The 11180-nt window shown below is 57.5% G+C and overlaps 1 protein-coding gene across 1 annotated transcript in view; it reads left to right on the top strand.

Annotated features, from left to right (window-relative positions):
• Positions 1-3955: 3955 nt before the first annotated feature.
• The window catches only part of RNF213 (ring finger protein 213), a 42585-nt gene continuing 35360 nt past the window's right edge, over positions 3956-11180 (top strand). Inside the window, 10 exon segments of the mRNA XM_040081487.2 lie at positions 3956-4158; positions 4616-5203; positions 5738-5919; positions 6493-6651; positions 6894-7087; positions 7281-7561; positions 8135-8394; positions 9003-9194; positions 9636-9834; positions 10632-10687. Coding sequence (XP_039937421.1) covers positions 3958-4158; positions 4616-5203; positions 5738-5919; positions 6493-6651; positions 6894-7087; positions 7281-7561; positions 8135-8394; positions 9003-9194; positions 9636-9834; positions 10632-10687 — 2312 coding nt within the window. The 5' untranslated portion in view covers positions 3956-3957.

The following is an 11180-nucleotide window of genomic DNA, read 5'->3' as shown; positions in this document are numbered from 1 at the left end:
GCCTGCCTGGAGTGCTCATTCCGTCCGGAGCAGCACTGAGCTGTGAGTTCCCTCTGCACCGTGGGGATGCCGGGAGGGGGAGAACGGGCATGGGGGCAAAATGGGCCGGTTGTTTAGGAATACGTGTGTGCTCAGACCTGTGTGAGCACTGGTGGGGGTCAGGGCTGCTGGGAGCCCGTCCTCGGCTCGGTCCTGGTTGGGTCCGGGCCGGGGCACCAGCCGTGCCCCTCCTGCTGACTGCGGAATCCGCTTTTGATGGTCGTGTGCAGCGCAGTGTGCTCTCCTCCAGCAGCCTTGTCCTCCCCGGTGGGACACCTGCACCGGGCTGGAGGCTGGGGGATGCTCGGGGCGCGCCGGGCAGAACCGCGAGGGATGCCAGGCGGGACGGGGGTCCGGGCGGGCGGGACCCGCCGAGAGCCGCCCGGGGGCGGTGGCCGGGGCCGGGATTGGCGGGAGGTCCGGAGCTGGGCGGGGACCGTGACTGCAAAAACGAAAGTTGGCGGCTCGGCGGAGAAACGAAACTTCTTTGGGCGGGAGTCGGCGGAGCCGGAGGACGAGCGGACGCTGCAGGTGCCGGTGCCGGTGCCCGTGCCCGCTCACTCGGTGAGTCAGTCGCGCTGCCGGGGCCGGCGGAACGGGGTAACGGGCCTGGGATGCTCCGGGGCGGCGGCAGCCGCGGGTCCGGGGCAGGCGGCGCTGCGGGCTCCGGGCCCCGCTGCCCCCTCCCGGTGCCTCCGAAGCCCCTCCGGGAGCCCCGATTTCCCCGGTGCACCCTGATCCCCGGTCCGCCCGGAGCCCTCCGGTGTGTTCCCGGGCACTCCCATGTCCTCCCTGCTCACCCGGGATGCCCCTAGCCCGCGGTGCCCCCCCTTCTCCCGGTGTCACCCCCCCCCGCCCCCCTTCTCCCGGTGTCACCCCCCCCCCGCCCCCTTCTCCCGGTGTCACCCCCCCCCCCCCCCTTCTCCCGGTGTCCCCCCCCTTCTCCCGGTGTCACCCCCCCCGCCCCCTTCTCCCGGTGTCACCCCCCCCCCCCGCCCCCTTCTCCCGGTGTCACCCCCCCCCCCGCCCCCTTCTCCCGGTGTCCCCCCCCCTTCTCCCGGTGTCCCCCCCCTTCTCCCGGTGTCCCCTCCCGTGCCCCCCCCGGTTCTTCCGGCGCCCCCCGGGAGCCGCGCTGGCCCCGCCCCTCTCACACATAACTGGCTCATTTGCATACGGCCGCCGCTTCGCCACGCCATTGGTCCGTGCCCGCTGCTCGTCTGCATCGCTCCCGAGGGGGCGGAGAGCCGCCAATCCGCGGGGAGGGAGAGCGGCCTCATTTGCATACGGGCCACGCCCACAACACGGGTCAGCGCCGCCCCGGGCGGGGCCGGGCCGGGCCGGGCAGCGACCCTCGGGCAGGGCGCGGGTTCGGGTCCGCTCCCGGCCACGGCCCGGCCCCGGCTCAGCCTCGGGACCCGCTCCCGGCCACGGCCCGGCCCCGGCTCAGCCTCGGGACCCGCTCCCGGCCACGGCCCGGCCCCGGCTCAGCCTCGGGACCCGCTTCGGGTTACGGCTCCGCCCCCAGCCCAGCCCCGCCCCAGGATCCACTCCCGGCCCGGCCTCGACCCAGCCCCGGGATCCGTTCTGGGCCACGGCCCCGGCTCGAGACCGCTCCCGGCCACGGCCTGGCCCTGGCCCAGTCCTGGGACCGCTACCGACCCCGGCTCGAGGACCCGCTCCCGGCCCGGCTCCGGCCCTGGCCCAGCCCCGGTTCCGGCTCGCTCCCGGTCCCTGCCTGGCCCTGGTCCTGCTCCCGGCCGCGGCCCGGCCCCGGCAGGGCTCGGGGAAGGGGAGCCAGGCCCCGCGGCTGTTCGTGTTTGTTTGTCTGTGCGCGCTGTGGTTCCCCCACACTCCCAGCCCGGCTCTCGGGTGTCTCGGTCGCTTCCTGACGATGGAACAGCCGGGCGGAGGAGGCTGTGACACGGCTCTGGTGCCTCACGCTGTGTCTGTCGGTGGCTCTGCCCCGTCCCTGTCTGTGCCCCCCTGGCTCCTGCAGCCCTCTGGGGCCGTGCTGGGCACCAGGGCTCGGGTGGGAGGACTGGGCTGGGCTGGGCTGCCCCGGGGCTGCACACTGACCAGGGGCTGCCTCTGTCACCTCTGGTGCCCGTGTGGCTGTGGGCTCTGCTCTGCCCAGCTCATTCCACACTGCTCTGGTCCCAGACTCCCCTCCCAATCTCTCATCTCAGCCTGCCCTGGCATTCCTGACCAGAGAGCGTTTTCCTCACTTTGCAGTGACTGTCGGGAGACACAGAAGTGATTCAGTTGCTGACACATCCTACACGCAGTCTCCACACTCAGGTCTCCAGTGTTGAACTAGTTTCTGTTTTGCCAATGAAGTAGTGCTGGTTTTTGTTAGAAGACTGGTTGAATCCTTCTTGACACAGAGTTTGCAATCTGCAAGTTGTTAGATTTAGAACTCATCCCTGAATTGTATTTGACAGCACACTAATTCTGCCCCTCTGAACAGAGACAGAATCAAGTACACAACACTGTTATACTGAGGAAAATATTTCCTAATCCTTTATTTGTTTAAGACCAAACGACCTGGGCCAGCAGAATGGCTTTTCATTTGCTGACAGAGAGAAGAGGGATCCTAGAAAAAACACACTAAATCAGAATCAAGCTGCTGCAGTTCCAGCAGGGTCAGTTCTTAGCAAATCCCTCTGCGCTCCAGCATGGCAGGGTTGCAAACCTGGGATCTCCAGCTCTGAAATGCTGTAGGAAGAACATCCAAAGTAGCTGAGGTTCAAAGCTTTTGCTCTCAGAATTGGGGTAGAGGCAGTGTGGAGGGGACTGTGAAACCCCTGCAGCAGGCAGAGATCTGCTCTGCTGCCTGGCTGGGCCTGGAGCTGCCCTTCCACGGATTTTTGAAGGACTGGATGAAGCTGTGAAGATAAAAAGGGAGTTTCCTCTGCCTTCCTGGAAAGGCCTCAGCAGAGTGGGAGCGGTCACAATGCCACCCCAGAGGCTGTGCCAGCTGGGACGTGCCCCTGCCCTGTCCCTGGGGTCCAGGTGCTGGCACAGGCTCACAGGTTGCCAGCGCTGCTGCTGCCTCTGTGTCTGCAGGAGGGGCAGGGATGGAGCTGTACCTCAGTGCTCTGGTTCCTTTGTTATTCTGCAGCTGGCAGGGCCTTGGGCAGGGCAGGGGCTGCACAGGGTGCTGGTACTGCTGGTGGGAGCTGAACAGGGAGCAGCAAACAGCTCCTGTGTGTTCGTGTCCTGACTCTGGCTGGGACGGAGGTTATTGTTCCCACGAGCTGTGTTTGGATTCGGGATGAGGCTCCTGTTGATAACAGCCCGATGGCTCAGCTCTGCTGAGCAGTGCTTACACTAAGCCAAGGACTTCTCAGGCTCCTGGGCAGCGAGGAGCTGGGAGGGGGCAGAGCCAGGAGAGCTGCCCCCGTGCCCAGAGGGACGTTCCAGAGCACGGGGCACCGTGCTGAAGGAAGCACTGGGGGATTTGGCCTGGGGGTGATGGCCCCTGCTCGGGGGCTGGCTGGGATCACTCAGTGGGTGGTGAGCAAGCACCCTGTGCATCGCTTGCTCTGCATATTCCTTTATCATTATTATCATTTTCCTTTTCTTTTCTGTCCTGTTAAACTGCCTTCATCTCAGGCCAAGAGTTTTACCTTTTATTCTGATTGTCTCACTCATTTAGGGGCTTGGAGTGACCTGTTCCAGTGCAAGGTGTCCCTGCCTGTGGCAGGGGTGGAACGAGAAGAGCTTTAATGTCCCTTCCAACCCAAACCGCCCTGCAGCCCCACCGGGGTGTGAGTTTCCAGTTAAATAATTAATTTCCCTCCATTGCAGAGAGAAAAGAGGTGCAGGTCCCTCCAGCCCCTGATGCAGAGGAAGAGGTGAAAGGAGAAGCTGCTGTTGGGCTTTCTCCCACCACTGAAGCAGAGGAGCCCGAGGGCGATGGACGGAGCCAGAGCTCTGCCCGACGCCTCAGACACCGCACGGGACACTGCGGGTGGATCTCCCTCCTCTGCTGAGACACTGAAGGAGGAGGGGGGACCCTCGGTGCTGGAGTACACCACAGCTCCAGAGGACAGCACAGAGCCCTCGGCTCAGCGCGGGGCGGGCGACTCTGCTGAGGTGGCTCCTCCGCTGAGGAAGGTGAGGATCCTGCTGGGAGCAGCCGTGTCCTGCTGCTGCCTGGCGTGGAGTGAGGAGGCCGGGCTGCGTCCCCCACACCCCTCTGGCCATCGGGGAGCCGCTGCCTGCCTTCCTGCAGGAGGAGCTGGCTGTGCTTGCTGGCCGTGCTGTGCCTGCAGGGCTGCGGAGCCGGGGGAAAGCGCGAATTGCACAACTCAGCTTAGACGCTGCAGCGCTGCTCCGGGCTCCTGCTGAGCGAGGCTTGGATTCTAAACCTCCACCGTTCTCAGGAGTTATTTGCATTTCACTGGCTGGTCTCCTCCCTCCCCTTCCTGATCGTTCCCTGTTGTTCTCTGTTAGCCCCGTGTAGCAGGAAGACGTTGGTACTTGCTGCAGTGGAGGAGGTGACAAAGAGTTTCCCTTCGGCGATGAATAAACAGACATTGTGGTCTTTGTTTTTCTTCTTTTTTTTTAATAGAAAAGGAAGAAGAGCAAAGCAAAGAAACGTACTTCCATCTCCGGGGAGCAGGACTCTCTGCCTCCTGAAAGCACGGCCCCAGCTCAGAGCACGGAGCTGCCTGACACGGAGCTGTGTGTTCCTCAGGAAATCCAAGCCGCCGGCGCTGGGGGAGCGCAGCCGGGTGCTGATGGACTCACTGATGCCAGCGGAGATGCACCTGAAGGCGGCGGGGATTTGGCACACCTGGGGAAGGAAGCGGGCGGGCCGGAAGGAGAGGGGCTGAGCCCTGCAGAGCACGGCAGCACAGCTCCCAGTGCCGCGGCCCCAGGGGACCATGGAGCGGCCCCGGAGCACGGAGACACAGCCAGGGCTCCTGTGGAACGGGACCCTGGTGCCCCCGGCCAGCTGCCAGCAGCCACGGCACCTTCCCAGGCCCGGGGCAGCAGCGAGGAGCCGCTGGCAGCAGGGCAGGGAGCGAATCCCTCTGGGCTGCCTCCTGCCGAGGGAGCCCCCCAAAGCAAAGCTGAGAGCAAGACCTCCCCTGGGGCCCGGGGCCCGCAGGCTGCCAAGGAGCCCAAGCAGAAGGGGAGCAGTTCCACTGTCAAGGTGAGTGCGAGTGAACTCTGAGTTGCAGTGGGCACAGCTTCCCTTTGCCACTGTGGCTTGCTCGTGCTGTCAGTGGGGCTGAGGAGCGCCAGCCCAGGGACGCAGGAGGAACTGGGGAGGCTCTTGTTTGAGTTCTGTTCTCCCGGGTGTCAGTTCTAGCCCAGCTCTCGCTGAGGGGTGGCTCAGTTACCCCCAGGACTGGGAGGTGTCTCCTCTCCGGGCAGCTGTGCTCCCTGGAGAGCTCTGGGATCCCCGTGAACCGAGGGGCTGCTGTGCTTTGTGCCTGGCAAGCTGGGAGTTGCTGTGGGTTCTCTTTCACTTTACACCCCACGCCCTGGGACCCGGGGCTCGCTGGCCCAGCTGCTTGGCAGTGTGCTTGGGCTCCTCTTCCATCACGTGCTGCTTTCCTTGACCAGCGGCTCCCCTCGGCGAGGGATCAGTATTTCCAGGAGGATGGAGCTGGTGGTGCAGCAGGAGATGTTGTGCTTCCAGGGTCTCTTGTTTCACTGGGCATCGTTTGCGTCCCTGTTGCAGAATGCAAACACAGACGAGAAAAGCCAGACCCCAAGTGAGAAAATGCCTAAGGTGAGTGAGAAGACAAGTCCGAGCCAGGGAGCTGAGGCTGCCAGAAAGGAGAGTGCTGTGGCTACAGCAGACAGCCCCAAGAACAAAAAGGAACAAAAGAACCAGAAACCTGTGGAAAAGATTAAAGAAAGGTGAGAACAGCCCTTTTGCTCTCCTGCATTCTCCACTAACAGGACTCTAGACTGAGGTGCTGGGATGGGGTCAGGATGTACCTTGGACATGTGGAAATGGAATTGTTTTGAAGCTGAGGTGAAGTGGTTGTGCACAGCCAGTGTTGAGTGGGAGCTGCAGCACAGGCGATGTCCTGGGTGATGTGTTGAACCTGCTTGAGTATCTGATGCATAAAAAAGAGATTATTCTCTTATTTCTTGCTCTTGCTTCACACACCCAACGCTTTCGGTGAATAGTGTGAGGAGCTGTTTTGATCTTTTGCTTTATGTGTGAGCTGCAGAGTGTAGCCGTTCCAGGTGATTCTGCTGGGCCAGAGCATCTCCTGCTGCCTTCAGGAGCCCACTTTTACTTTTTATACTGGGCTTTGTGCTAGACCTGCTCAAACATCAGTCTGAGTGAACTGCTGCCAGGGTTTATGGGTCTTGCAGCCTCTCAGCTGGCACCCCAAGTCTGATTTGATGCCTACAGTGATTTGTGCAATTAAAACACCCCAACAGAATGCCTTCTATTTCCCCTCCAACTCTTTCCTGCAGTTCTGTGGGCCGCAATGAGGGTGTTACGGTCTATTTCCATGCAATACTGTCCAAGGACTTCAAGCTCAACCCCGAGACCCATAAAGTGTTCATCAGGGCTCAGGGCGTTCCTCCCTACGCCAACTGGAAGGACAACATCTGTGAGCTGAACTGCACCCGGTGAGTGCTCCCTGCTCTGGCAGAGGGGTCCCCCGGGGCCCCAGGTGCTGTGCAGGGTGTGGCCCTGTGCCCACACCTGGGAGCTGCAGCAGAGGGGTTCACAGTGGAGAGAACTGCTCTGACATGCTCTCGTGAAAGAGCGGTCACCGTTCCTATTAGAAATGGAGAAATGCATGGAAAAGGGGGCCTGTAGATCAGCTAACGTGTCCTTTGCCTGCCTTTGCTGTGCTTGTGTCCCCAAGGCATCTGGGAGAGCATGGATACCTCATCGAAGGTGCTGTAACTCTCTCCAAAGAAATCCTGGATAAATACATTCCTTACAAGTACTGGGTGAACTCTGGGAAGGGGGAATATGAGTTCATTTACAAGACTCCAGAATCCAAAGAGCACGTGAATCGCTGCTTATTGATCAAAAAGACCTTGCTCAACAATGGAGGTGAGCTCTGCTGGCTGGACCTGCACCTTGGGGTGATCCGTGCTGTCCCGTGGCCCAGCATTCCTGCCAGACAGCCCTGTCTGAAGCTGGGAGCTCAAATGGGCTGCTGGGGTATTGCTGTGGCAGCTGGAAGAGAGAAGGCACCTGACTGCATTGATTATTTTCCTGTGTTCTCCCTGTGTTGCTGTTCCAGAGTGGCACCAGTACGATGACATCGTGTGTGCAAAGCCTTCCAAGTTCAAAACTGCTTGGCAGAGATTTGCTGGTGATAAAAACAAGGAAGTGGCGGAAGGGAAGAAAATAGCTGCCAATGTTATGTTAGAAAGTATCTTCAGCATTCTTGGGACCTGGAGCCCTGACAACGTGAGGAACTTCTTTGGGCAGCTGAAGCAGTTCCGTGATGTGGCAGTGGCCCAGCGAGTGTATGATGGCAGGCCGACACTGTGGGTAGAGCTGGACTTCAGCACAGCGCAGGTAATCCCTTCTCTTGCACAGAGACAGAAAACCTCCCCTCACTGAGCCCAAACCTTCATTTTGCTGTTGACCTTGCTGGGTTAAGTTTGCTTTTCCTGTCACCATTGGGTGGGGATCCTTCAGGGGTGGGTGACTGCCCTGGGGGCTTCAGTCAGCCTGTGCTCCTGGGAGCCCTCCCACCAGGGGCAGCAGCAGAGCTGGGACGTGGGGACGTCACACCTGAGTGGGTTTTGTGTCTGGATGCTGATTTCCTAAGCCTTGCCCTTAGGTTTTGCTGCCAGTTGTTTTGTCACAAACAACTTCCCTGTGCTCATCTCTTGCTCCAAACCTGCCCTCTTTTTGGGAGAAGTTCCTGATCCTGTTCTAAGCAGTGATGCCAGCAGGGCTTCTGGAATCCAAAATTTCTCAATTGACGTAGTTAGGAAATGTGGCAGAAATGCCACGTTGTCTTTTTTGGTTGTCAGGGCTGCTCCTTCCTGTCCTGTGGCCTCGCTGGAGCTGGGAGAAGACATTGGCTTCAGAAGAGAGAGACTGATGTTGTGACCGGTTTATTTCTTCCCTTCTTTGTCCCAGGTGGAAGAGTTGCTGCTGAATCACATGAGGAAGATAGCTCTCCCTTTCCTTGCAGCAGAAGCAGCTGCAGAGCCCAGAGTTGTCCAGAGCAAACTGGCTCTGGGGTTCACCATTCTTGTGGTAGTTGAGAACTGTTCGCTCACAGCATTTAAAAAGGACCTGGCTGACCTGTGCAGCCTCTTGTGCTTGGATCAGGTGTCACAACAAGATGTAAAGGATGAGATTCATCGCATCAAACAGGCTTTTGCAGAAGTTACCAGGTAGGTGCTCCGTGTGCCTTCTGAGTGACCGCGCCGGCGCTGCTCAGGGGTAGCACCCTCTGATCAAACAGCAGGGATCCAGCTCTCTGCTGCCAGAGAGCCACAGAAGAAGTCACATCTGAAGGGATCTTTGGAGGTCTCAGTTCCGGCCTGCTGTTTGAAGCGGGCCTAACATCCAGGCAAGGTTGCAGTGCATCATTCCACACCTTTGGCTGGTTTGTCCCTGGAGTGCCTGCTTACCAGCTTGTAATCTGACTGCTCGCCTGGCACTGGATTTGCAGTTCTTCACTTGCACAGCTGCAGCCGTTGCATTTCTTTCTCTGTGTGGGTGTCACAGGGCTGGGGGGGCCCATGGGCAGGCTGTAGATAAAGGATTGGGTCTGTGCAGAGAGATTCAGGAATGCTGCAGCTCCGGGCCTTAAACCTGGACAGGTGGACTCTGCAGTGAAGAGTAGATGGGGCTAAAATAATGACCAGAGGTTACTGGAAGGTACGTGGGGAGACTGAGATGTAGCCTCCCACACCTCTAGGGTGTTCTCAAGGCCTGGATAAAGCTGTTCCTTCACTCAGTGTGTTTGTTCTGTTGGTTTTTATTTTATTTTATTTAGCTTGAAGGTCGAGCTGATAAACTTGTGCCAGAGATGCATTGAACGTGGTGTAGACCAGTGGGTGTGGATCCTTCCCCTTCTGCATTCCTTTGCTGCTCCCCTGCAGCAGGAGCACCGGCTGGTGGAGGAGGATGTCTGGGCAGGGCTGGAAGGGATTCCCTTTACTGAAACCAGGAGCAGGAAGCGAGATGTGTGAGTTTTCCAGAGCTCCCAGTTACCCCCAGTGCTGGAGCTGATCACTTCTCTTCATCTCTTTTGTTTTGTTTTGATTTTTGTTTCCTCTCTCATTTTTAAAGAGCATGAAATGTCACGTGTTGAGGGAGGTTGTTTGGGGTATTTGGGCACGGCTGGTGGCTCAGAGGTCACTGAGTGTGACCCTCAAACACAGATCCCCAATTCTGCCAGCCAGGGAGCAGGTGGGAGCTAAAGCTGCTCGTGTTGTGTACAGACTGAGCAAGACCTGGAGTTTATTTTCCCTGAGTGCTTGTGCTCAGTGGTTTGGCTCTGCTCTGCCACCCCTGGGGACTCTGCTGATCCTCAGCTGCAGTGACAAAGCACAGGAATGAGGAGGAGACTCCTCCCTGGGCCTTCTCTTCTTGGAATCCTGAAGGTTTTGTTTTGTCTCCCCTCCAGGGCGACCCTGCTGGAACAAATGAGAGAAAAGAAGTATTTGATGGAATTTGATGAGACTCTGGTCAGGTCCTGGCTCTGCCTGCTGCCCCTGGAGAGCCTGGCTGAGTTCATAAGAGACTTCTCCAGTGACCTGTTAGTTACTCTTCAAGGTGTTTACTACAGACTGGAGGACATTGACATCTCCTGGGGTTGCTCTGAGGTTTGTCTTCTGGCAGCTTTACCCAGCTCTGGGATGAAGGCTCGCACTGGGTGTCTTTTGGCAGGACTGACCATCGCTGAGGGGGCTGGGGCTGGCAGCAGGTCACAGCACAAAGAGCTTCAAACCCAGCTAAAAGCAAAAATAGCTGCTCTGGAGTCAGAGACTGCTCGGGGAGGGAGTTGGGGGTGTGTCTGCAGCAAAAGGTGGTGTTGGCATCGATGAGAGCAGCGTGTCCTTAGCTGCATTTGCTCTTGGTTAGCAATGGCAAGTGTTTGAATCCTCAGATGTGTACCTGAAACTGCTTTTTCTCACAGGAGGGTTGGACAAGGGGCTGCTGGTTTGGGAGGCTTTCCTGTGAAAACTCTTGTATTGGTGCGAGGACAGCAGGAGTAGCACCTTGCAGTTAATAATAGTTAACAATTATTATTATTATTATTAAATTATAAATAAAATTATTTATAATTTTACATATAAATTATTATAAATAATATTATATAAAATTATTATAAAATAATTATTATGAAATATTAATAATAGTTAATAATAATGCCGTTAATAATAGTTAATAATAATTTGATGCCCCCAAATTGTAGGAAGCACCGGTTGTGCTTGTGCACGTAAAAGCTGCCCAGGCATTGGCTCTGACATCCCGTAAATAAGTCCTGCTATCTTACAGTGTATTTATAAAAGTGTTGGAGAGGATGTGAAGGAATAGTGAGTTCCCTTTTCCTCAGCTAATCAGAAGTCGGTCCGTAAAATTGCTTCCAAGTTCCATATCTTTGTCTTTCTGTCCTCAGGTGGTGGAGAAGCTTGTGGACACAGTGCGGTGTGCCCTGGATGAGCCCCCAGCCAGGTCAGTGCGCCGTGGTGAGAGCATTGTCTGCGCCTGCCCCAGCGCTGGGGCCGTGCCCGTGTGCCTCAGCCTCTGAAGAGAAGAACCTTGGGGCTCTGTCCCACTTTTAAATCCGTCTGAGGGAGGCAGCTGCCACACCGTGCGCTGTGTTTGAATCTGGCGGGGTTTTGTCGCGCTCCTAGGGTCTTCAGGGAAGATGAGAGCGGCTGGGTTGTTGTAAAAGTAGTTTATTGCAGGGCTAGGTCAGTCTCACAGAGTTTCAGTTTCTGCCATTTTGCAGAAACCCTTCCAGCACAGAGTGCCTATGGCCCAGGCAGAAGCAGCAGCCTCTTTTGCATTCTCAGAGCAGTGCATTTTTATTCTTTTTTTTACCCAATCAGCCACAAACAGGATTCTGCTACTGTCTTCTTGGACCTATCCAGGCCTAGCATTGATGCACAGAAGTGCTCATAATTTCTTACACAAGTTCTATGTACAGGGTTCTGTCTGCTCC

The sequence above is a fragment of the Hirundo rustica genome, chromosome 18 (assembly GCF_015227805.2).
Source record: "Hirundo rustica isolate bHirRus1 chromosome 18, bHirRus1.pri.v3, whole genome shotgun sequence".
Classification (NCBI taxonomy): Eukaryota; Metazoa; Chordata; class Aves; order Passeriformes; family Hirundinidae; genus Hirundo; species Hirundo rustica.
Note: the sequence above shows the minus strand (reverse complement) of the source record. Positions and strands in the feature narration are given on the sequence as shown.